This window comes from Mandrillus leucophaeus, unplaced genomic scaffold (assembly GCF_000951045.1).
Source record: "Mandrillus leucophaeus isolate KB7577 unplaced genomic scaffold, Mleu.le_1.0 Scaffold19, whole genome shotgun sequence".
In the NCBI taxonomy this organism is placed as follows: Eukaryota; Metazoa; Chordata; class Mammalia; order Primates; family Cercopithecidae; genus Mandrillus; species Mandrillus leucophaeus.
The window spans coordinates 7908226-7936104 of NW_012101920.1; the positions used below are offsets into that span (position 1 = coordinate 7908226).

Genomic DNA, 27879 nt, shown 5'->3' on the forward strand with positions numbered 1-27879 from the left:
TTAAAAAGGCTGTGTTTTTAATATCCTAATGTAAAATAGCCTAAAATGCTTCGCAAATGGGAATATGATATAATCATGGCAATATCTACCTACAAATGATTAGCATGTTACCCACTGCCATTCTTCCATTCTTCATTCAGATATATTAAGTAGAAGATAATGTTCACTGTAGACGGGCGTGGTGGCTCACGCCTGTAATCCCAGCACTTTGGGAAGCCAAGGCGGGTAGATCCCCAGGTCAGGAGTTCGAGACCAGCCTGGCCAACATGGTGAAACCCTGTCTCTACTAAAAATACAAAAATTAGCCGGGCGCGGTGGTGCATGCCTGTAATCCCAGCTACTCAGGAGACGAAGGCAGGATCCAGCCTTAGCTTGAACCCGGCAGGCAGAGGTTGCAGTGAGCCGAGATCATTCCACTGCATTCTAGCCTAGGCGACAGAGCAAGACAGTGTCTCAAAATTTAAAAAGAAAAAAAAAAAAAAATCACTATATATTCAAAGCAACAGCCCATTAAAAATTATTCTTGGGTTAGAACTGTGTTGACGTGGCTTATACTTTAAATAAAATAAAATGAGCTTCTGAACTTAAATTTAAAAATCAATTTAAAGATTAAACTTTTTGAGGTCAAAATCTCACCCATACAAGGAGTATATTCTGTCAAATAAAAGTGACAAATGCTTACAGAGCAAGGTTCTCTAGGGGCTGGGGATTGACGGGGTAGGCACTAGGGAAACAAGGATGAACACAATGCAGTCCCTGCCCTCAAGAAGCTCCTCAGCTCCTCTGAACAAATGTCACCAGGATGCTGAGAAGGGAGAAGCTGCTTCTCTCTGGCACCGCAGGTAGGTCAGCCTAGACAACGAAAGAACTTCACAGAAGCAACTCAAGCTGGGTTGGAAGTGTGAGGAGGGTCCCACCAGGCAGGGAAGATGCTCTTAGTGAGCACAGGTCCAGAGGTGTGAAAGAGCAAGAAGCCTCAAGGATGCTGAAGTCACCTGGCTGCTTAGGGAAGTGGATCTCTACCCTGCTATGCATCAGATCATACGGGACTTTATCAAAAATGCAGCTGCCTGGGCCCTCCCCAGGCTTCATATATATGGCTAGAGGTGAGATCCACCAAGGCCAGGGTAGTGTTCAGAACTGAGAAAGGGGACTGGAGGTGAGGCGGAAAAGTCATCTACGAAGGGACCTGGAAGGCCCAGAAGGCTCTAGATTTTAACCTATAAACCAAGAAAAAAATCACCATGGTTTTGAGGCCCAGGAGTGAGGTGGCAGAGTGGTGTTCTAGAAAGAGCTGCGGAGAGAGAGAAGAGAGAGAGCAGCTTGGACAGTGAGAATAAAGCAGGGAAAAGTGACCTATAAGGAGGAGACAGCCAAGCCCACAGGAAAGAAGATGGGAGTTGCTTCCAGCCCATTCCACAGACCAGCTACCTAATGCTTAGGAAAATGTTAGCTTTATAAGTCATGAAATTTGAAATTAACAAATGCAAAATTGAGCTGCCATTCCACAGTAACAGACTCATAAATACAAAACCTAAGTGATTTTGAAAGTGCATTAAGAAGCAAATCAACAATTACAATTGGCCAAAATGTCACATACCAAAAATTTCTCAGTGGCTTCTTGTCCAACAGCATGACAAATATCACCAAAATTTGCAGCACAAACCTTAAAAAGGCAAAAGGCATATCCATTATTCTTATCTTTCTTTTTGTCTTAACAAAAAACAAAGTAAAAACGAAGTAAAAACTAACAAGCAGGAACCTTGAGAGCAATTACCCCTCTAGTCAGGCAGCTATCAAGCCTTTCCCAAGCCCATCGCCCACAGAGCATTATGCCAGGTGCCTCCACTGCATCAAAAACAGAAGATTTGCAATAAGGTGCCAAATTCTAGGATTTTCTGGCTCCTAATTGATCTTGATACAGAAGGCATGTTAGCAATAAGGCAAAAGAGGCCCTTAACATTCCCTGCATGGCAAAGGAGACCTGCTGTCCTGCCTGTGTATCATGAACAGAGACCAGAGGGGTGATGGCCAGACAGCAAGGTGCAGGATGAGGCTGTTTAGGGAGGGATAGTAACAGACTTCAAAAGGAAGAATTTGACAACCAAATGACAAGTGACTAAATGGGAATTTGGGGTTGGAAGGTATAGCAAAGATAAGAAGGTTCTGGATCAAATCACCACAGATAATCAAAGACCTTGCAAGCCTGGGCATCTAACCATAAACGAGCAAGGTCCCCTGACTCTCACCTGTGTCTGAGAGGAACAGGTCTACTCACACATACTCTTATCTCCAGGTCTCTGCATTTCCTAACTGCAGTAAACACTGGCAACACTGTTCAGACATTTTCCTTACAGAGTTCACACCGGACACATTTTTCCCCCAGACTATGTCTACTGAAGAAGTTCAAAAACTTTACAGAAACCCATTTTGAACTTTCAACTTTAAGAGTTTTGGAATTCTTACATTCCTACCTTCCGAACTTGAAAAAGCTTCCCATCACCACACAGTTCGCAGAATCGGGGCAGTAGCAGGCGTTCAACTGTACTCTTACTCAGCATGGAAGCCATTTTGCAGATTATCTATAAATTAAAAAAAAAAAAAAATCAAATCATTTAAAATGCCAAAGCATTTAAGTCACATATAGCATTAAAGATATATTCCAAAAGCCAATATTCAAAATATTCCCAACATACCTAAGAAGGAAAAATAAAAAACACCTTCTTTTGAGTTTTGTCAACTTATAAGATCAACAGAAGGCCCAACATTTCCCCAGTTTGACTCAGATAACTGTTTGTCTGAAGCTCAAGAGTTACCATCTGCCAGGTCCCCACCTTGTACCCAACACACAAACAAACAATATGTATGTGCTTTGGCCTATTTTACCTTCCCAAGAATCCTATGACATGGGTATTATTTACCCTCATGTTTCCAGATGGGGAAATGCTGCGAGAGGTTAAATAGCATGACTAAACAGAAAGAGTGGAGAGGTGAGACATTCAGTGACAGCAGGACATGGTAAGCACTGGAAAATGATCACATTCCAGAGAAACTAAAGAGCAGACCCTTACAAGAAAAAAAAAAATGATTAAATTTTGCATTTGTGCTGCTTTTGGCCTGAGGGTACTTCCCGTTCTACATGGCTATGCAGGGTAGCTAGACCTCAAGCAAAAGCAACAGGTAGAAGTCCTAGCCAGAGCACTCAGACATGAGAAAGAAAAGAAGGCACCCCAACCAGAAAAAAGAAACTATCTCTGCTTGCTGATGATATGATCTCATACCTAGAAAACCCTAGACTCCTCGAAAAGACTCCTAGATTTGATAAATGAATTTAGTAAAGTCTTGGGTTACAAAACCAATGTATACAAATTAGTAGCACTGCTTTATACCAACCATGAGCAAGATGAGAATCAATTCAAGAACTCAATAACTACAAAAAATAAAAATAAAATGCTTATACTTAACCAAGGAGGTAAAAGATCTCTACAAAGAGAACTACAAAACCCTGCCCAAAGAAATCACAGATGACACAAACAAATGTAAATACATTCCATGTTCATGGATTAGAAGAATCAATATCATAAAAAGGACCACATTGTCCAAAGTAATCTACAGATTTAATGCAATTCTTATCAAAATATCAATTCATTATTCACAGAATTAGGAAAAAAAATCCTAAAATTCATACGGAATTAAGACTCAGAATAGCCACAGCAACACTAAGCTAAAAGAACAAATCTGGAGGCATCACATTACCCAACTTTGAATTACAGTACAAGGCTACGGTAACCAAAACAGCATGGTAATAGTATAAAAGCAAACCAATGCAACAGAATAGAGAACCCAGAAATAAAGCCAAATACTTACAACCAACTGATCTTTGACAATGCATACAAAACACACACTGGGGAAACGATACTCTATTCAATAAATGGTGCTGGGAAAACTGGCTAGCTACATGGAGAAGAATGAAACTGGATCCTTATCTCTCCCTTTATACAAAAATCTACTCAAGATTTTAAATCTAAGACCTGAAACCATAAAAATTATAGAAGAAAATCTAGGAAAAACTCTTCTGGACACTGGTGTAGGCAAAGAATTTATGACTAAGACCCCAAAAGCAAATTTAATTAAAACAAATATAAATAAATGGGACCTAATTAAACTAAAAAGCTTCTGCACAGCAAAGAAATAATCATCAAAGAGACAACCCACAGAATGGGAGAAAATATTTGCAAACTATGCATCCAACAAAGGACTGATATCAGAATCTACAAGGAACTCAAATAAGAAGAAAAAAATAAATAATCCCACTAAAAAGTGGGCCAATTATATGAACAGACATTTCTCAAAAGAAGATACACAAATGGTCAACAAGCATATAAAAAAATATTCAACATCACTAATTATCAGACAAATGCAAGCTAAAACCACAATGATATACCATGTTACCCTAGTCAGAATGGTCATTATTAAAAAGTCAAAAAACATAGATGTTGACATGAATGGTGAAAAGGGAACACTTATATACTGCTGGTGGGAATGTAAATTAGTACAACTTCTATGGAAAACATTATGGAGAATTCTCAAAGAATTAAAAGTAGGTCTACCATTCGATCCAGCAATCCCACTACTGGGTATAAACCCAAAGGAAAGGAAATTATTATATCAAAAAGACATCTGTATGCATATGTTTATTTTAAGACAATTCACAATTGCAAAGATATGGAATCAATCTAAGTGCCCATCAACTGATGAGAAAACGAAGAAAATGTTGTAGTCTGGGCAACACAGTGAGACAAGTCTCTAAAAAAGTAAACAAAATTAGCTGGGTGTAGTGGTACATGCCTGTAGTCCCAGCTACCTGGGAGACTGAGATGAGAGGATCACTTGAGCCAAGGAGGTTGAGGCTGCAGTAACCCAAGATTGCACCACTGCACTACAGCCTGGACAACAGAGCAAGATGCTATCTCAAAAAAAGGAAAAAAAATATATATATACACACACACACACACACACACACATATATATATATTTAATGTGGTGTATATATATACTATGGAATATTACTCAGCCATAAAAAAGAACAAAAGAATGTCTTTTGCAGTAACTTGGATGGAACTGCAGGCCATTATTGTAAGTGAAGTAACTCAGGAATGGAAAACCAAATGCCCCATGTTCTCACTTATAAGTGGAAGCTAAGCTATGGGTATGCAAAGGCAAACACAGTCATATAATGGAAACTGGAGACTCAGAAGGGGAGAGGGTCAGAAAGGGGTGATGGATGAAAAACCACCTATTGGTGTTCAATGTACACTACTCAAGTGATGTGTACACTAATATCCTAGACTTCACCACTATACAATTCATCCATGTTGCCAAAAACCACCTGTAACCCTAAAGCTAGTGAAATAAATACATACAGACATATATAAATTTTTTAAAGCTACAGTTTTACTGTGAAGGAAAGAGGGAGCCAAAGAAAGGAAAGCTCCAAAATCCATGGTTAAATCCTACCCTAATCCTTGACTGATCTCTGAACTATGCATGCACAGGGGAGATGATGAGGTTCATAGAGAAACAGTAACTTAAGGATGAAAGAAGTGAGCTGTTTCAGCTGCTGCCTACTACAGGAAAAACAGAATCTGAACTGCTTTCTAGAACAAAGTCAATACTCTCTAGAGGTAAATAACAAAATCCAGTTTCTACAAAATAGAAAATGAAAAATCTATAGACATGAGAAGCAATAAGAAAATGTGACTCATAGTCAAGAAAAGTATCAGTCAGCAGAAAAAACACCCACAGAAAAATCCAGATATTAGAATTAGAAGACTTTAAAAGGAATTTAAAGCAGCTATTACAAATACGCTCAAGTACAAAGAGGAAAATAGGGTCACAATGAATGAACAGATCAGGAATCTTATCAAAGAAATGGAAACTATAAAAAAGAACCAAGACTTCTGGTTAGCACAGTCTAAGTTAGACTAACCCTCCTATAGCTAAAAAGCATAAAATCTTGACAAAACATAAAAATAACACCCTTTGAAAGCAGTAGAAAGCAACCAAAAGGCAGAAACTGGAGGACAGGCTACTCTTAAAAGATATACTGCAACAGGAGAGATTTCCAAGTAAGGTCCAAAATCTGTGCATAAAATGTACTTAAATCTTTGGCTGACTGCTAAACTACATATATGTGGGGGAGATCCCAGAGGACCCAGAAAAAAAGCAGCAGTCAGAAATTAAACACATTGTGCACAGATTTCAGCTTCTGGTCACAAGGCAGAAAATTTGGAGTTGGAGATTAATCAAGGTAACTGCCTCCTAGGACAGAAATCGTTTTAGAAAAATATAACAGAATCCAGGGACTCTGCAATGTACCATTTATAATGTCCACTGTCCAATCAAAAATCACTACTCATGCATTAATAAGAAAAAAGTGATCCATAATATTAGTCAATGAAAACCAACATCAAGATGATCCAAATGTTGCAAGGGCCAGACAAGGACTTTAAAGGAGCTGTTATAAATACACTCAAGAATTACAAGGAAAAAACACATAAAGAATAGACAGGGACTTTCTATACAATAGAGATATAGAAACTGTAAAGGTCTATAAAAGATCAAAAGGGAAATTCTGGAGCAAAATATACAATAACTGAAATTAAAAATTTGCTAGTTAGGCCTAACAGCAGATTGGAGAGACGTAAAAAAAGAATCAATAAACTTAAAGATAAATAAATAAAAATTATCAAATCTAAACATCAGAGATAAGAAAATGATTAAAGAAAACTGAACAATGCCTCAAAGACCTGTGAGACAATATTAAGGGTCCCAACTTTGTGTTATCTAAGTCACAAACTGAAAGGAGAAAAAGAATACAGAAAAAGGTATTTAAAACAACAATAGCCCAAACTTCCCAAATTAGTTGAAAGGCTTAACACACAAATCCAAGAAGTTCGATGGAGACAAAACAGTATACTAACTCTGCTAAAATCCAAAGGTAAAGAGAAAAATCTCATGAGCAGAGAAAAAGGGATATTTTATATATACGAGTACAATATAAATGGCAGATGACTTCTTATGAGAAACAAAGAAGGCCAGAAGACAACAGAATGGTATCTTCAAAATGCTAAAAGAAAAGAAACAAAAAACCTTTTTAACTCACAATTCTACATCCAGCAAAACTATCATTGAAAAATAAATGCAAAATAAAGACATTTTCAGATAAACAAAAATTAATAAATTTCATCATCAGCCAACCTGAACTACAAAAGGTACTAAAGGAAGTTCTTCTGGCTTTTAGGGAAAGGATACCAGATGGTAACTCATATCTAGGAAAGGAAAGAACGACAATCACCAAAAATGGTAAAAATGGGCATATAAAAGGCTGCATTTTTTTTTTTTACTACTCTCTTCAAAAGATAAAACTCTTTAAATTAAAAATTAAAATACTGTACCATATGGTTTAAATATACGTCCCCACCAAATCTCAAATTGAACTGTAATCCCCAATATTAGAGATGGGGCCTGGTGGGAGGTATTTGGGTCATGGGGGTGGATCCCTCATTGCTTGGTATTATGTTCATAATAGTGAGTTCTTGCATATCTGGTTATTTAAAGTGTGGCACCTCCCTCCCCACCACTTCCTCTCTTGCTCCTGTTTTCATCATGTGACATGCCTGCTCCCACTTTGCCTTCTGCCATGAGTAAAAGGTTCCTGAGACCTCCTCAGAAGCAGATGCTGTCACTACGCTTCCTGTATAGTCTGCAGAACCATGATTCAATTAAACCTCTTTTCTTATAAATTACCCAGTCTCAGGTATTTCTGCATAGCAATCCAAGAATGGCCTAACACAGTGTATTTGCAGGCTCATAATGTAATATACATGAAAACAACAGCACAAAGGATGAAGGCAAGTGAATGCAACCACGCTGTTGCAAAAGGTGATATATTTTTTTAAAATACTCAATAGAGGAATTAAAATGCAATGCTAAAAAACATTCATTAGCCCAAAAGAAAAGAGAAAAGAATTAACAACAAAACAGATGAGACAAATGAAAACAGAGAAATGGCAAAAATAAAACCAAACATATCAATAATTACATTAAATATAAATGAACTAAACACACTAATTAAAGAGCAGAAACTATTAGACTGGATATAAAAGCAGAACCCAAATAGATGCTAACAAAAGCAGAAACACTTGAAATGTAAAGACATATAAATTGAGAGTAAAAAAATATAAACAAATAAAATAAGCAATAAGTATAAAATGCTAGAGTGCTTATATTACTATCATAATTGATTATAAAATATGGATTACTCTCAGACATTTCTCAATGATGAAAGGGTTAATATATTACATAGACATTAACATTAAATGTGTAGCTTTAAATGCTTAAAATGGAAAAGAAGGTAGGCTTAAAAACAGTTTCCTCTTTAAAAAGCTAAAAAAAGGACAAGCAAACAACTCAAGAAAGGAGAAGGGTGGAAATAATAAACAGTAGAAATCAATGAAAAAGAAATAAGTGATAAAACCAATGAAGCTGAAAATTGGCTTGAAAACACAAATTTGATAAGCCCCTAGAGCAAGACTGATCAAGAGAGAAAAAAAGCACAAATTACCAAGATCATAACTGAAAGGGGATAACACTACAGATCTTACAGACATTAAAAAGATAATAAAAGAGTATCATGAACAAGTCTAACCCAATAAATCTGACAACTTACATGAAATTAATAAATTCCCTGAAATGTACAACTTACCCAGTTACACAGATGAAGAAATCTGAACAGCACCATATCCGAATTAAATCTGTTATGAAAAACCATCTCGCAAAGAAAACTCTAGGACCAGAGGTTCTACTGGAGAATTCTAACAAATGTTTAAGGAAAAAAATAACTCCAATCTTAAACAAAACCTTTCAGAAAATAGAAAAGGAGGGAATACTTCCCAACTCATTTTTTGAAGCCAGAATAATTCTGATTCTAAAATCCAACAAAGACATAATAGGAAAAGACAATTGTTCTCTTGAATATAGATATGAAAATCCTCAAGAAAATGGTGGCAAATTATGGAGAAGGGAGCATAGCACAATGCCAACCAGAATCATCAACAGACAGCAACGCTAGTGGGTAAAGGTCTGACGGAGAAAAGCATACTTAAATCGTCTCAAGGTAACTCTCCTCATTACTTCCCGAGAGAAAAAAGAACACACCGGAGAAACCTGGCAGATACCACGTCTATCTATTAGGTCATCAAAGTTAACATCACCAGTATTAGGACAAGCTGAAGTCTTGTGCCTCCTGCCATGACACACTGGGAATACATCACTCCTGTGATACTCCTGCCAGAAAGACAGAGTCTGAATCCAATCACAAGGAAACATCAGGCAAAGCCAAACAGGGAGACACTCTGCAAAAAAAACGTGGCCAGTACTCTTACAATATGTAAGTGTTACAAAATTCAAAGACAGACGTGGGAATTGTTCCAGATTAATGGAAACCAAAGAGATAGGACAGCTCAGTGCAGCAAGGGACCCTGGACTGGGTCCTGAACAAAGATGATGTTTGCATAGGAACTGTGGCTATAAAATTAGCACTGTATCGGTGTGAAATTTCCTATTTTGATCATTGTACTATCGTTATATAAGAGAATTTCCTTCCTTTTAGGATATATACATTGAAGTATTTAGATGAATGCTGCTGTTTGTCCTTAATAAAAAATTAAATTAAAAAATGAAGTATTTAGATGTAAAGAGGGACAATGCCTCCAACTGAGTCTCAAATGACTCAGAAAATAATAAATACAGTAAATATGCATCTGTCTGTATGTGTGGAGAGAGAGGGAGAGATGGAGGGGAAGAGAAAAAAAAGATAAAACAAATGAAACTAAATATAAATTACTAAAGAAGCCTGAGAGAGGTATAGGGGAATTCAGAATACTATTCTTGCAACTTTCTTGCAAGTCTGAAATTGAAACAAGATGAAAAGTTGCCAAAAACAAAATTGTGAAATAATTCTTCCATTCCCCCAACAAAGTAAAAAGAAAGGGAGGAAAGAACAAAATGAGGAAGGAAGAGGGTAAGGCAGGGGAGTGAAGGACCGAAGTGGGGAGACAAGAAAGGGATGGAGAAAGGCAGGGATGGGGGGAAGAAGGACTTCCTGTCTCTAAAGTCTGTTATTCTCACTATATACACAGCACTGCCTATTTACAGTAGAAAATGGTCTGGGTTAGTAATCTACCCATCATTCTATTTGGAATTTGCATACAGGAAGAGGGGAAAGAAAACCAATGGGGGTGGGGCAAAGGGGAAACTAGCCCGTAACACAAATAAGGAAAAGGTTTGTGTCCTCAGAACACAGAGGACACATATTTCTGATGTGATGCTTAGCAGAGTTGTACAAAGTGACAGCTACAATAAATGAGGATATGAGGCTTCCGTATCCAGTGTGATGGGCAACTAAAGCACTCCCAGTATCTCCATCCACCCCTCTCCATCTGCCACACCCGCATGACCTTATTACTATACAGCATAAAACAAATCCAGAGTCATTAGAAGTCAGCACACCAAGTGACAAGAAATTATATTCCCGTGGCCCTGGGAACCACTTGTATGGAATGACGATCTTCACTTAGTTGCTTGGAGCTAACTATTCTTTGTAGCACATAACCACAACATTCTTCTTAAATACACGCACAAATAAAAATGAGCTTAAAAATAGAAATGACAAAAAATGAGGAAGCCTTAATGTGAAAACGTGTTGAGAGAGAAAAATAGGCTTCTGACAATGAGTTATAATCTCAGAATGCTAATGGCGTCCCTGTAAGCAAGAGGAATTATAATTGGTCTCCAGTGGCCTGTTTATCCTGTCTAGATATAATTACAAGATACGGTTCTTGCCGTTTTTACCGATTCATTCATCCAACAAACATTTATTTAGTACTGACTCTGAGCCTGGCACTGTGCTGGGTGCTGATAGTGCAAAGATACCACAGTCCAGTGTTTAAGAAGCTCACCATCATGAGGGAGAAATAAACAGAATTTCACAACTCAACTGCTAAGTGACAGAAGACAGAGCCAACTCTTCTGACTGCATCAAGGACAGAGTCACTAACATTGCGTAGGGTTTCTAGAAGGGTTTCACAAAGGAAAATGCACGTACATTTCCCTTCCCAGGATTCCATATACCCATGTCCCAACATGGAAGCAGCTGTCCTGCATAACTCAATCTAAAACACCCAGGACACATGCAGTTGGTTATCTCTGATTTTCCCAATCATATATGCACTAGAGTTGTTAGCATCAGAATCAACTACTTGTAAGTTCTAATGAGAGTGAAAAGTCGAATGAACAGATGTATTTTGTCCATGAAGACGTGCAGTCTCCTTGGGAGTTGAGGCACCTCCTTCAAAATGGCACTGCTCTGAGTAAGCGTGTGTTTATGTACAGTACAGATGTAGCAATATTCACACCATCTGGATGCAAAGAGAGCCCCCAAACACAGAGGGCATCTGACCAGCCCAATTTGCTTCTTTCCTCATCACCCTTTTAGCTGACAGCTCCCTGAATCATCTCCTAATGGATACACACTGGCACCTGCAGACCACAGGTGTCTGTGTCACCCACAGACCAGCTAAATCAGAACCCTGCCTTCCTAGGGGAGCTCTACAAAGCACACATGTGGCCTTCTCTTCCTCGGATAGTGACTACCTACACTGTCATTTACTCTACCCACATCGTCACTTCCTAGCTAAAAAGAAGAGATTCTGTCTATGTTCCACAGCTCTCTCGTACTCAAGGGGCAAGTCCCCGCCGCACCCCGCCAAGGCCCCTTGGCCTCCAGGGTCTGGGGAAATAACTGGAGCAAAGCACACACGGGCCAGACCAGACATCCCACATTCCACTTCCAACAGATCTCCACGGGAGGAAAAGCAGAGGTCCTGCAGGAACACCTGGAAGAAACAGACAAGCGCAGCCTGGGCCATGGTGGGTAGGAGGTTCAAGATCACTTCTGTTCTTGCAGCTACAGTTCAAATCCTATCCATTCAAGTAATGAGACCAGCATCTCGCTTGGAATGAAAAATACAATTTATGTGAACTAATTTGTTCTGCAAGTGATTTGTGCAGATAGCTTTTTGAAGGCTTGTAATATTTTCCAAGTATTTCTACCAAAAAAAATGAAGAAGAAGAAGAATATTGCTGACAAGAATGGAGTATTTGGAAAGAAAACAAAATAAAAATCATGCAAAAATGCCTTTAGCATTATTTTTCATGGTATTATCAGTCTTTAGGGATAAGATATTCGGTTGTCAGTCATAATCTTGGAAACTTGCCTAACCAACTTCCAAATGAAAAAGAAGATCTAGTTGGCAAAGTTCACTGCTCAACTGCCAAATACCCCAACTAAATGATATTATCCAGGTTCATTTTGCAAAACAAATTTAATTTCTTATAGAGAAACTTGAAATTTATAAAAGAACCCTGGAGAATTTGAATTTTAATAATCAATTATTCTTCAGCCTGATTCATCTTACAAACATATGGAATATGCAAAAAATTAAATTAGTTTAAAAGCCAGACCTTTAACACATAGTTGAAGAAAACGTTTAAATAAATGAAGAATAATTGCCAAATGTTCTGATGCTGTAACACAATTTTTTAGCTCCATGGCATATAATGTTTCTGCACTTTTAAAAAAAGAAAATAATTCCTTTCTCTAACGTCATTGTTTCCCAAACAGGAAAACTACTATCTTCTGTATATTTTATTATACTCAGAATTAATGCTTATGATTTTTTACATCCTTTAGGGACAAATTTTTCCTAAAATGCTAGAATAATCCTGGAGCTATGTGCTTCTATAAGGTAAACAGAAAGGGTCATGCCATACAGCATTATTTGCATGGGTCAGTGGAGGAGTAGCAGCTAAAGAAGACAAGATGGCCCACTGCGACCTCCCCTTGAGCCACAAAGGAAAAGGCGTAAGGACAAATGGAGACATCTTGATCTGAGGGCAGGAAAAGCCAGCACTGGATCATCAGCTGCTGGTTTGTGAACAAGGACTCCAGAAGCGAGTAGAAAATCCCGACTGTATAATCATTTAAAAATGGACACAGAATCTTGCAAACCCAAGGATACCAGACTATTAACTAGAAGACACTGAGTATTTATACTATTCCTTTCACTGCACATCTCTGACTGACAGAAGCACAAATACTCTAACACAGCATCTCCCAAATGCCTGTAAATGTTTGGCCACATCTGCATTCTTCACAGTGATTCTTCTTATTTGCTTACATATCTATCTTAGTCTTCTCCTAATCTACAGACACACAAGTCTACTAAATTTTCTTCTTAATTGTCTAAGTACCACCTAAAATTATCTCGCATACCATACTAGGGTTCTTACTTTGAGAAGGAAGGCCCATGGTCCAAGTAGGCTCAAGGATTTACCTATAAATCTCAGCATCTTGTCCAACAGAAATCTAAGCCAGCTACTGCTGCTAAGCCCAAATCATTCTGATTTTTCAAGCCTCTTCTTCTTAAAACAATTGGTGCTATACGGATGCTTACTTCCAAAACATGCTCAGAGCTGAACTGTGAGCTTTCTCCAACCTAGGTTGAATAACTGGCTACCTTGTTCATGAGAACAGTGCTTACCAAAATCAAACACGTGTGATACTTCAAGTCAGGTATCAGTCAACTTATGGGACAGTGCCCACAGGTGCTGGGCAGTCATTCCCTGGACAGACTTACGCTCACAGCTTCTGCTTTATATTCGTCATCACTGTCTGGGGCAGAGAGCTGCAGCAGAATGGGACACACTTTGTTTTCAATATCATGCTGGAAAATTAGATCTTGTTCCAGAAGAATCAAGAGCACTTCCTGACTTGATTTTCTCACCTACAAGGGAAAAAAAAAGGCAAAAGGTGAAGCACAAGTGAGCAGAAGTGCCCTCAGGATATAGACCAACCCCACTGAGCAGGTGTGGCTGAGCCAGCCCCTACCAACCCCCACCCCCATCCCCTAAACACCCTGAAGACCATTGGGTCTTCCTGCCATCTGCTGCCCCTCCTGCCTGAGGTCTTTGAATAGGCCACTCCCTCTACCTGACGGGCTACCATTCCTCCGCTCCAGCCCAAAGCCCCTCTGCTCCTGGTCCCTGTTGGAACAGGTCCTCAGACAACACTTGACTAGTGCCCTGGAATTTTTCCTCCACAGCTCTTGTTCCAGATTTCTGCATTTACATACATACAAACATATAGAGGATTTTTTTCTGTATGATTTCATAATTGCCACCTGTCTCTCCTGCTGCAGAGAGTGAATTCAGAAGGCAGGTACCACATCTGATTTATCCTTTGTCTTCCAGTGCACCCTCAGGACCTGGCAGCCTGTGGCACAAAATTTTGCTTTCTGTAAGGATCTGCTGAATCAATGGATGACTTCGCACCTTTTCCCCTTTGCAGGCAAAGAGACTGGAAAACTCTGCAGCATCCTCCTGAGACTTTGTAAACCCTGGCATGCCACACCTGAGATGCGAATTATGTCTGGTACAACAGAATGCACAGGGAAGGGGCCCAAGAAAAAGCCACTGACAAAGCTGTGTGAAGTTGGCAGCAGAGATTCAAGTGATGTGGCCACAAGATCAAGAAGCTGGCAACCGCCAGAGACTGGAAGCAGAAGGAAAGATTCTCCCCTAGAGCACCCAGAAGGAACCCATCCTGACAACCCCCTGATGCTGCACTTCCCATCTGTGGAACTGGGAGGAAAGAAACATCTATTGTTTTAAGCTGCACAGTTTGTGGTGCGTTGTTACAGCAGCTCCAGGAAATGAATCCACTGAGCAAGGGTAGGAGGGGAGAAGGCCTTACAGGGCCAGAGAACAAACAGCACGTTCTGAGGTGCAAGGTGATGAACTCTGGGGCAAAATACTCTGAAGAAGTAGGACAAGTTCCAGATGGCAGAATGGGAGGATGAAGGGTAAGCTGAGATCAGGCCAGCAAAAGTGTGCCAGATCCCACTAGGACCTCTGGTGACCACTCCAGGTGCAATGGGAGCCCCCTAGAGTTTAACAACAGAGAAGCAACACAATCACACTTGGCTTCAGTGAGGGTGACATTCTGGAAACCTAAAGTGGTTCTGACAAGAGAGAACAGGGGAGGGGCTCCTGGGCCACCACAGGCTTTCATGAGGCATGATGTCAGGGCAGGGGACAGAAAGAAGAGGGCAGGTGTGAGAGACAGTGCTAAAGAGAGCTAAGAATGACTACCCAGGATAATCACAGAAGCCAGAGCAAGATAGAGGATAGAGAGACTAGGGCTGGACGCTAGAGTCTCTAAACTCTATGGGATTCACTGGACATCTAGACAGAGCCATCCAGTGGACTGTGGCAATGGAGGGCAGTGATTCACAGACTCCACAGACCTAGGTGAGAGATAGCAGTCTAGTGTTCAGTTGTGTGTAGAGTCTCCCTAGGGCCACAGTAGCAGACGAGACCATGGCGGGAACCCTGATACCATAAGGAAAGGGAGACCAAAGACAATATCCTAAAGAAGAAACAGCAACTCTTAGGGGCAGGAGAGGATCGGGCTAATGATGGAGACTGGGGAAGACACAGACAAGAAGTGCAGGCAGAGGCAGGGAAGAGGCCTGGAGCTCAAGAGCTAACACGGCAGTGGGTACAGGCTACAGCTGTGGGGTCTGAATGCTGAGCCCCCATCTGGATCCTCCAAGTGACTAGATGAGTCATCTTGGCCAAGTGACTTGGCCTCTCCCAGCCTCAGTTTCCTATCCATAAAACTGGATAATCATAGTATCTATCTCATAAGCTTGTTGTGAGGATGAAAGGGGTGACAGGCTTCTGATGGTGTCTAGGACATGGCATGCACTAAATGAATACTGGCTGGTACTGTTAGTACAACCATGATTATTGGAAGCCAAGGAGAGAAATATTTACCGGATCCAAAACTGCATCCTTTCTGACGCTCACTGCATCTACAGCGCACACACACCCCCCCACGAAACCTGAACGAAATTTAAGTATTCAACAAAATTAAAAATATGACGATTATGAGGAAAGAGTGTTTTACCGCGTCTGTGACGGGGGGCTTTCTGAGGGCAGAAAATCTGTCCTGCTCAGCTCCCCATCCCCAGGCATGAAGCACTGTGCTTGGCTCATAATGAGCACTAAGAAACTGTCCGAATAAATGAATGAATGGGGAAACTATATCACATTATGATTAGACCTATGTGGAAAAGAATGTTAGCACCTAGAGAGGAAAATGCAAAAATCATCAAAATACCAAATGTTAGGACAGCAGAAACAAGAGGACTTTTTTCCTTATCTGAAAACTCCACTTGATGCTGTCACACTGCTTACCAGTTCAAAATGAGGATTTGCTCTTTTTAAAATGCTTGGATCAAGGGAGAAATACAACCCAAAATTTTAGAATCTCTTGAAAATAATGATAATGAAAACATGGTGTATCATTAAAAATCAAATAAATTTACCCTTAGTGGAAAACCAACCCCAAATACACTAGCACAAATAGAAATGATGCAAGTCTATTCACTGCAGCAATTTCAAAGTGGCAAAAGACTGGAAATAGCCCAAATGTCCATCAATAAGTTCTGCTCTGTTCCCCTAGTGGGGTACTACACTGCAAAGAAAGGAGTGAAGATGCCACAGATGCTGGGGCCTGCTCTCGGGGTGCTCACAGAGTACACAGCATGGGGCAGCAGGAAGAGGGAGCCCTCCACACCCGAGAAAGGGGCACGGGTGTGCAGAACACAAGAACATCATCTCAGTTGTTTACATGTATGTGCATGCGTGTGTGCGTGTGTGTGTGTGTTTTCAGAATCAAAACCAACCAAAAAGTAAAAGAAATAGTTACCTACAGGGGAGGGGAGAAGGAGTGGGGGCCAGGGACAGAAGTCAGACTTCTCTGAACGTGCTTTGTTTTACAGTTTTGACTTTGGAATCAAGTAAACATTTTAAATAATTATAAATCAAAATGTACAAGCTAAAACAATTCCTAAAAATAAAAAAAAAATGAGAATAACTATATATCAAGTTGGTTGCTTAACCACAAAGAGAAGGATTAACGCAAGTGACTTTAAAAGACAGTAACATGAATATGACTGGGTACCTCTAGCAGGACGAGGCCTAAAAACAAAAGGAATTACAAAGAAATGTTAAGCTATGTTCAGTAATCCCATCATATTGTTAGTAATACTGGGACTTTTATTTTGGATACACAGACATACACATGTATGCTAACATCATCAAGAAGTTGGATTTATATCACGCAAGTGAAAAAAGATACAAATAAAATCGAAGTAAAAGCGCTATAATGCTAAGTTTGAGTTGGAAATATCAAGATAAACTCGAAGAATTTTTATCTTTAAAAAAATCGTTCTGTCACTAGAAGCAACAAGTGCCCCCAGTACCCACATTCCATTTTCTTATGATTTGCCTCCTAAAGGAACCTGGGCTCTTGGAGAAATGGTTGATCCCAGGTCAAGGTGCACTACCACCGTCTACTGGGTCATGCTGATAAAGATTCTGGAGCCAACCTGAAGGGCTGCAACTCAAAGATGGAACAACTTGATCATCCAAAAGAATAAGTACTGGATAGCATTAGGAGAAATACCTAGTGTAAATGACAAGTTGATGGGTGCAGCAAACCAACATGGCACATGTATACATATGTAACAAACCTGCACATTGTGCATATGTACCCTGCAACTTAAAGTATAATAATAATAAAAAAAGAATAAGTACTATAACAGTTTGAAACATAACTACTATGTTAAAATGCAAGAGTTCCTAACAATACTTCAGACGAGATGGGGCGCCTTCAGGGTGGTATGGCCGTAGACATCCTAACAATACTTCAGAAAAAATTTTTAAACCTAACTGGTAACCTTTGTAGATTATCAAAACGCCAACGATGATTCTGGAAACTGGTAAATACACGGATAAAATAAAGCATTTATTCTGTCTTTCCTATTCAAACAGGTTTTCAGGTCTATCAAATAGTTGACAGAGGAAGTCTTTACAGAAGAACTCTAGCTATTAAACTAAAAAGAAATGTTGGAATTAGTGTGTCAGAATTTACAACCTCTAATGAGATACTGGATCAGGGCAACCATCACCAATGGTTTGCCCATATGATGATGGGGAACTTTGTAGAAGTTTGGCCACCTTTATAGAAAAGGTGGCCAAATTCAGCATTAGGAAAAGATAACCATCCAGAGCTTTTCTGCCCTTGATTTGATACAACAGGAAAACACAAACCATCTACAAAGTATTCTCACTAAAATAAAAAATCTGCGTCTGGCTGAGCTTCCAACTTAGCTACTAGTTTATAAGAAATGCCGGGAGTGGAGCAACATCTCAACACTACAGAGATGCAATAAACCATATCCCAAATGTGGGAAATTCTATAAAACTAATGACCTGGCTTCCTCAACAAATAAATAGCAAGGGAAAAAAGTGGGGAGGGGCAACATCATAAATTTGAAAATATCTAAGAGACCTATATCACTTAGATTCAACGTGTGGACTTTGTTTGTATTCTGGTTTGAACGGCCTCTGCGCAAAAACACACACTTACGAGAAAACTGGGAAATTTGACCAATGACTAGGTATTAGATGACGTTAGATAACTACTGATAATTTTTATATTTGCATTAATGATATTATCATTATGTTTTTCTAAAAAGAGTCTATTTCTTAGAGACTAATACTGAAAAGTATTTACAGCTGAAATGAGATGGTGTCTGTGAATTCTTTTGTCTGGATTGGATTTTATCTGGGTAAGATAAAGGAAAAAAGATTAATCAAAATTTTTTTGTTTTTATTTTTTTTGAGACAGTCTCACTGTGTCGCCCAGGCTGGAGTGCAGTGGCACGATCTCAGCTCACTGCAATTTCCGCCTCCCAGGTTCAAGCAATTCTGCTGCCTCAGCCTCCCGAGTAGCTAGGACTACAAGCATGCACCACCTTGCCTGGCTAATTTTTGTATTTCCAGTAGAGATGGGGTTTCACCAAGTTGGCCAAGCTGCTCTTAAACTCCTGACCTCAGGTAATCCACCTGCTTCAGCCTCCCAAAGTGCTGGGATTATAGGCGTGAGCCACCACGCCCGGTCAGGTCAAACGTTAACAACAGTTGATGCTAGGTGTAGGGCATGTGGGCGTTCATTTTCATTTTCTCTCTACTGTTACATGTGTTCGAAAATTTCCATAGGTTAAAGAAAAAAAAGAAATATTTCACGATAAGAATGAGTGCTGTCTATCTTCCCACATGACTAGAGGAACTGGACACCAATAGACCTTTTGTTCTCAAATCACTTAACTCTAAGAAGTTGTTTTTTGAAGTATGAATATCACCTAAAACAAGACTAAAGAGAATTTGCTAAAGAGACCTTAAGGTTATAATTTTTCAAACCTGATTGTTTGGATCTGTGAGGTACCTCACTACAATAGGTATGAGATATTCAGAGAGCACCACTGGAAAATCTGATCTGTTTTCTTGTAAAAAAATGGCAATAGGAGGAATCTGTTCCATCAGCTCAGTCCGCACTGTGGGCTCTGCAGCAATAAAAAATTTTTAAAAAATTATATTAAGAATAAGCCAGGCATCTTATATAGTATATACTGATAGTTTCTAGCTTTTCTTACTAAAATACTTCATCAAGGAAATTAGACAAATGCAGTTTAAAAATCATTTCCCGTTTAGAGTATTTATGCTACAGACAGGCTTAAAAAGCTAATGAGCTATACAGCAATATAAAAACATAAAAACAAGAGAGAATGACAACTCTATTATAACAAGCCATATATAAATTGAGGAAGGAGCAAGAAGTCTGCATGCTGGGCCAGCATCCAAAAGTCATTACAACTAATGGCTTATATGCCAGACCTATGGGTTGTGCTTATTTAAATTCTAGCCAGAATGTATACATTATAAATAATTCTTTCATAAATGCACTAAGCCACAGTCCACGCATCCCAATTATTTCTAAGGCAAAGCATTAAACAAAAGAGAGGCTCTAGCTCCAATATACCACATTAAATTTAACACAAATGTATAATTGCTACAGCACTGTAAATGGTGACTCATTTACAAAGAGAATCCATTTAAAGACTCAAAACATCCACTTGGGCCTTTTTAAAGGCATTGTGTTATATTCATATGAATATTTTAAACTAATATGGGAGCTATACGGAAGACTTATTTTTCTATTTTCAGTTAAAATGATTAAATTCTAAAGCCTGGAGAGTCCTGAAACTTTCTGAAACTTCTCATCATTCATTCTGAATGCAGGAAGGAGGGGGCTGTGGCACAGCTGTCAGTACCGGCCAGCCCCACCACACATTCATCTAACTCATCCTTACTGGGGCGGCGGGGAAGACAACATCATCGTGTCTGTCGTACAGCAACGTGCTTTTCTTCCACAATACCAATCATGGAGAGGTAGAATGAGAAAGAAAAATCAAGATTCGCCTTGAGGGAATAATGACTGGGATTTTTGAACCCACGAGGCTTCTTTTGATTTGGTATTTCTTAGCAACCAGTAGTCTGGCAAAACTCAAGAAACACCAAAGGCCTGACTGTCAAGGCAAATAGCATTCATAGCCATTAATCATTTTAATTTTCTAAATATAAGAAAATTTCAGTCAAAATTCAAATAAGATATATATTCTTCAAGAAAAAATCCATTCATGGTTACAAATTGCTTAAAGGTTATTGACTAACAAACAGGTTTTTTAAAAATTAGCTATTATTGGTTACACATAATTTCTTAGAAATTTATAAGGAAAAAATTAAATTACACAATACTTATACAAACCTGCATCTTCTGACAATCTGACTACAATCTCCATTACCATTAGGAAGTCTTCTTCATTGTTACTGAAGTCCCGGAAGATATCAAGCAGCCCTCTGGCAATAATCTGCCTATGGAGACAAAAACAATGCATATGGTTATTTGGGCCACACTGACTGAAGGACCACAAGGTTCCAGGCATTGTGCTAACAGCAGGTAAATGCACCTTGACACAAGACAAAGTGAGCAACCTGTGTTCAGAAGGAGAACGGAGGCTACCCGGGAATGCCCAGCGATGGCCATTCCAGTGTGGTCCACAGTCCTACAGGAAAGGAGGCCTGCATCTTCTAGTCAGGTAGTCATCAGAGTTTGAAAATGTCCACTTAAGAATAAGGGAAAACCTTTTTCTTGTGTTCTGACTGGCTCCTCAGGCTTGGAATAAAAGCTCAAGACAGTTGAAGGGAACTAAGGGACGAATAAATATAGAAAAGAAAGGCCCGAAGAGGCATCTGATGGCCTCTTAATGACTGAATGAGGAAGTGCCGACTAGAAATTCTACAGAAATTCTCTTGGAAAGCCTTGAGATAATTTTTTAAATTCAGATATTTCTCCACATTTATTATTTTTACTCTCCTATCTCCCTGTGCTGATTAACCACAAAATCTGTAAAATGAGAAAGATCTACAGATGTTTATTTTGAGGGGAGTAAGGAAAGGAGGAGGTGGGGAGACTGCATCCCTCTATAGGCAGAACTGGTCAAGAGAACCAAGATAGAGTCAGAAGTGGCAGCTACCAAAAGGAAAGAGAAATCACTGCAGTCCACTGGCCTGAGCAATGTACAGGAGAACAGTTAAATCAGCCCCAGACTGAGGAACAGGCCGAGACTCAACTCAGAAAAGTCCCACCACAAGATGGCAAGCAACAGACAAATGACGTGCACTATGGCATTCTACACAGAGGAAGCTCTAGCCATGGGGGGAGATAATGTGATTGTCATTGCAGGACCAAGTGACGATGTCCCATCATAAGCATGATCTGAGCTAGAGCTACAGAAGGCCTACTGAGGAGAAACGTCAAGATCTCTGCAACAGCTAATTCCATCAGTATACTGATCAGTGGAGCAGGCCAGGAGCGGGGGTACCCTAAGGTGCGGGGCCTTCCCCAAAGAGTGGACCCACAAGTCCAGGAGGCCATTGTGAACTGTGGACCATCCAAAGACAGGAAATTAAAAATGAATAAAGACTCTCTTAGACATTCAAAAAATCTATCACCAGCAGATCTGAACTATAAGAAATGATAAAGAAAATCCGATGGAAATGTGAATCTGCAGAAAGGAATAAAGAACACCAGAAGTGATAACTACATGCATAGATATATAAATTTTTGTTATTATTTAAATCTCTTTAAGAAATAATTGACTATTTAAGTTAAAAATAACACTTTATTATTATTGTGGATTTACAACATGTATATAATAAAATGCATGACGAAAACAACATAAAGACCAGGAAAGGGGAAATGAAGGCATACTATGATAAGGTCCTTACACTATACATGAAGTGGTAAAATACCACCGGAAGGGCCGGCGCGGTGGCTCATGCCTGTAATCCCAGCACTTTGGGAGGCTGAGGTGGGTGGATCACGAGGTCAGGAGATCGAGACCATCCTAGCTAACATGGTGAAACCCCATCTCTAGTAAAAATGCAAAAAAATTAGCCGGGCGTGGTGACGGGCGCCTGTAGTCCCAGCTACTCAGGAAGCTGAGGCAGGAGAATGGCATGAACCTGGGAGGCGGAGCTTGCAGTGAGCCGAGATTGCACCACTGCACTTCAGCCTGGGCGACAGAGCGAGACTCCATCTCAAAAAAAAAAAAAAAAACCACTGGAAAGTAGGCCATGATAATGATAAGTTAAATATACATACTATAAATGCTAAGGCAACCACTAAAATAAAAAAACAGTGAATTATAACTAATGAACTATTTAAAAAACAAACTAAAATCATAAAGAAGTTCAATTAACTCAAGAGAAAGCAGATAAAGAACAAAAAGGGAACAAAATAGATGTGGCAAATAGAAAACAGCAAGATGATATACTTAAACCTAACTGTATCAGTAATTACATTAAATGTAAATGGTCTAAACATTCCAATTAGAACAAGATTAAAAGAATGGATTAAAAAAAAAAACAAGACCCAACTACATATTACGTATAAGAAACACATGTTAAATATACAGATGCAAATAAATAATTAAAAAAGAATATATTATGCTAACAATAGTCCAAAGAAAGCTGGAGTAGCTATATTAATATCAGACAAAACAGATTTTGGAGCAAAGAATATCACCAAGGAAAAACAGGTCATTTCATAATGATAAAGGGGTAAACTCATGAAGAAGACATAATTATCTCAAATGTTTATATGCCTAATAACAGTTTCAAAATACATGCAGCAAAAAGCAATATAACTGCAAGAAGAAATAGAAAAAAGTCAATGTCAAAGTCCAGAAACAAACCCACGCATATATCTAGTGATTTTTTTTTAAAAAAAGGTGAACAGGAAAAGTCATCAAAAAGTGGTGCTAGAATAAATAGTCATATAGGGGGAAAAAAGAACATTGACTCTTATTTCACAGCATAAACCAAAATTAATTCAAAATGGACCCACAGATCTAATGTAAGAACTAAAACATAAAATTTCTTGAAGAGAAAAGAAAATCTTTGTGATCTTAGGTTAGACAAAGATTTCTGAGGAGCAAAGTATACAAACCATAAAAGAAAAAAATTGATAAATTTGACTTCATCAAAATTTAAAACTTTGCTCCCTAAACCACACCATTGGGAAAATAAAAATGATGAGCCACAGACTGGAGAAAATATCTGACCAAAACTGGAATCCAGAATATATAAATAATCCTTGTACTCTTTTTACGAGATGGAGTCTCACTCCGTCATCCAGGCTAGAAGTGTAGTGGCATGATCTTGGCTCACTGCAAGCTCCGCCTCCCGAGTTCACACCATTCTCCTGCCTCAGCCTCCCGAGTAGCTGGGACTACAGGCACCCACCACCACACTGGGCTAATTTTTTGTATTTTTAGTAGAGATGGGGTTTCACCGTGTCAGCCAGGATGGTCTCGATCTCCTGACCTCGTGATCTGCCCACCTCGGCCTCCCAAAGTGCTGGGATTACAAGCCTGAGCCACCATGCCCAGCAATCCTTGTACTCTTATAACTCAGTAATAAGCAGACAAACAGCCCAATTAAAAGAATATGTGTTCATAAATGAGCTCAGCACATTAATACTAATAACCAAAAGATGGAAACAACCTAAGTATCTGTCAACTGATGAGTGAATAATCAAAATACTATGTATCCATTCAATGGAATATTATTAAAGGAATGAGGATACTGATGTGGCTTTTTTTTTTTTTTTTTGAAACCCAGGGTCTCACTCTTGTCACCCAGGCTAGAATGCAGTGGCATGATCATAGCTCGCTGTAGCCTTGAACTCCTGGGCTCAAGTGAAACATGGATGAATACTGAAAACAGCATGCTAAGTGAACCAAGTCAGTCACAAAAGACGACATACTGTATGATTACATTTCTATAAAATGCCTGGAATAGGCAAATCAATAAAGACACAAAGTAGATGAGTGGTTGCCTAGGGCTGGGAGATTGGAGAGGAATGGGTAGTGGTTGCTAATGGGAACCACGTTTCTTACTGAGGTGATAAAAATGTTTTAAAATTCATTGTGGCAATGTTGCACAACTCTGTGAATATACTACAAATCATCAACTTGTACGCTTTAAAGTGGTGAAATGGATGACACGTAAACTAAATCTCAATACAGTTGTTTTATTCTTTTAAAAAGCAAAAGATTTTAACAACTTCACAAAACAAAATGTACAGACAGCCAAGAAATACAAGAAAAAATTCTCAACATCACAAGTCTTCAGAAAACTACAAGTCAGCCAGGCACAGAGGCTAACACCTGTGATCCCAGCACTTTGGGAGGCCAAGGCAGGCAGATTGCTTGAATCCATGAGTTCGAGACCAGCCTAGGCAACATGGTGAAATCCCATCTCTACAAAAAATACAAACCTTAGCCAGGCATAGTAGCACGCACCTGTAGTCCCAGATACTCAGGAGGGTGAGGTGGGAGGATCACTTGAACCCAGAAGGCAGAGGTTGCAGGGAGCTAAGATCGCACCACTGCACTCCAGCCTGGGTGACAGAGCGAGACCCTGTCACAAAAACAAAACAAAACAAAACAGGCCGGGCACGGTGGCTCACGCCTGTAATCCCAGCACTTTGGGAGGTCGAGGTAGGCAGATCACGAGGTCAGGAGATGGAGACTGTACTGGCTAACATGGTGAAACTCCGTCTCTACTAAAAATACAAAAACTAAGCCGGGCGTGGTGGCAGGCGCCTGTAGTCCCAGCTACTTGGGAGGCTGAGGCAGGAGAATGGCATGAATCCAGGAGGCAGAGCTTGCAGTGAGCCAAGATTGCGCCACTGCACTCCAGCCTGGGAGACAGAGTGAGACTCCATCTCAAAAACAAAACAAAACAAAAAACAAAACAAAACAAAAAACCTGTCAAGATCCTGAAAGACAAGGATAGAACAAGAAACCATCACAGATGGAGGAGCCTCAGGAGATATGGCAACTATAAATGTAATGTAGTACCCTGATGGGATCCCGGAGCAGAAAAAGAACATTAATGGAAAAATGCAGAATCCAAGTCAAATCTGTAATTTAGTTAACAGTACACCGATGCCAATGTTACTTTCTTAGTTTTGATCAATGTAACATGCTTATTTAAGCCGTAAACATGAGAGCAGTTTCCTGACCTCAGCATTACTGATACTTTGGAATAGGTAAGTCTTTGTTGGTGGGGGGAGGGGCTGTCTGGTGCATTGCAGGATGTTTAGTAGCATCCCTGGCTTCTACCCACCAGTAGCACCCTCTGTGCCGCAAGATGTGACAACCAAAAATATATCTAGACATTGTATAAGATCCTTTGGGGGCAGAATTACCCATAATTGAAAGCCACTGCATTAGAAGTTGGGCAAAGTGTATAAGGGAACCCTCAGTACTGTCTCTGCAACACTCCTATAAACCTAAAATTATTTCAAAATCAAAAGCTTAAAGACAAAACAAAACACAAGGCTAAAAATGCAGAAGCTACAATGAGGTAACACTACAACTACTAGAAGAACTAAAATTATAATGACAATACCAAGTGCTGGCAAAACATGAAATAGGAATCCACAGACGTTGGTAGAAATGCAAAATTGTACAGGTAATTTGGAAAACAGTGTGGCAACTCCTCTAAAAGCTAAACATACCAGTCAACCCAACAATTTCACTCTTAGGCATGTACCCATATGAAATGAAAACCTATGTCCACACAAAGTTGAATGCAAATATTCATATAAGCATTATTTATAACAGTCACGAAATGGAAAACTCCAGTGTTTCCAGAACTGGTGAATGCGATACGAAACACAGAGTATCTGTACATACTCAGCAGCAATAAAAAGGAATGAACTATTGATAACAACAGGGATGAATTTCTAATGCATTTTGCTAAGGAAGAGAAGCCAGACATGTAAGAGTGCATCCCATATGACTGAATCTATATGAAATTCTAGAAAAGGCAAAATATTTTGAAAACATCAGAAACAGGGTCAGTGGTTGCCTGGGCCTATGGTGGTCAGGGAGGGAGGGACTGCCAGACAGCCAAGGGGCAAATAAGGGTATTTGTCAGGTGACAAACTTTTGAACTCCATTGTGACAATGGCTGGATTACTGTATACATTTACCACATTCATCCAAGTGAACTATTGAAGTGAGTGAAGTTTATTGCATGTAAAATATGCCTCAATAAAAGCTCTTTAAACAAAGACATTGATGAGGGAAAAAGCGAGGGCCATCAGCAGTGGCCTGGGGTGATCTGGAGGCCTCCCGTGCAAGTAGAGGAACTGCAGCTCCTGAAGTCTTTCTCTGATCAAGTAGAAAGGGGCCCCTGACTGCTTCTGTCCACTCCTCTGAGCAACAGACCATCCAGGAACAATGAAGGTCATTTCTGGCCAAGCATGCATCCGAAGAATTCACTGAAGCTGAAAACCCACCCTGACTTGCAGGGAAAAAAGGATAGAAATACGGAATTCAAAGGGACAGTCCTTTGGCCCAATATACTATAGGAAGAAATCCATCAACTCAAGCCTGTACCCAGGGAGATTTATACCACCCTTGGGATGAAAGATCAAGATCTGGCAGTCAAGAGGTTTGGGAAAGTCAAAATAGGCACTGCAGAGAAAGTCACTAATTACATTTCACTAGACCACATTCATTCAGCTTCCCTTGGGAAATCAAGCAACTAAGATCCCCAATCTGCTTCTAGGGTCACAGAACAGAGAGGCAAATCTACATCCAACCTTAAGTGGTCACAAGGGATCTGCCCTCTTAAAGAAAGCGACGAAATGGGTAAGAGAGGACCCCTGAAGCAGAGACAACTCCACAACCAAACAGGAGAGAGGTAAAGACTCAAACAAATTGGTGCTTTGGAACCACCATTTTGGAAAACCTGGCCGCTCTGCAACGACCTGGAGAGCCCACAGTGGATGAGCAGAGTCCTGAAGCCTCGGCCTCAATACTTCTCACTTGTTTGTTAGCTTTGTTAATAAGATGAAAGAAGAAAGTGGCCCTCTGGAGAGAGAAACTCTGCCTGACTCAGAAGAGTGCAGGGGGACTCAGCGACATGACATGTAGCAAGCACAAAGCTGGGTAGTGGCACACCGTAAGCCCTCTACAGTGCCAGTCACTAGATTACAAGACAAGGAGCTGCCAACAACAAATGAATAGAGAGAAACTTAAATAAATTATGATCTATCTATACCCTGGCACACCATGCAACTATTTGTATGGTCTTAGTACCTCTAGATATGTAGTAAGTTAGAAAGATATCCATGATACATTAAATGGAAAAAGGTGAAAATTTTTGCATATGGTAGGAGCCCATTTCTTTTTTTTCTTTTTT

The 27879-nt window shown here is 39.7% G+C and overlaps 1 protein-coding gene across 1 annotated transcript in view; it reads right to left on the reverse strand.

The window, feature by feature from the left end:
- Positions 1–27879, reverse strand: part of LOC105538326 (serine/threonine-protein phosphatase 4 regulatory subunit 1-like) — an 83246-nt gene that overhangs the window by 18169 nt on the left and 37198 nt on the right. The window contains exons 4-8 of the mRNA XM_011978172.1: positions 20861–20967; positions 19456–19598; positions 13761–13907; positions 2475–2582; positions 1601–1666 (exon numbers count right to left, since the gene is read on the reverse strand). Coding sequence (XP_011833562.1) covers positions 1601–1666; positions 2475–2582; positions 13761–13907; positions 19456–19598; positions 20861–20967 — 571 coding nt within the window. The remainder of the gene's footprint in view (positions 1–1600; positions 1667–2474; positions 2583–13760; positions 13908–19455; positions 19599–20860; positions 20968–27879) is intronic.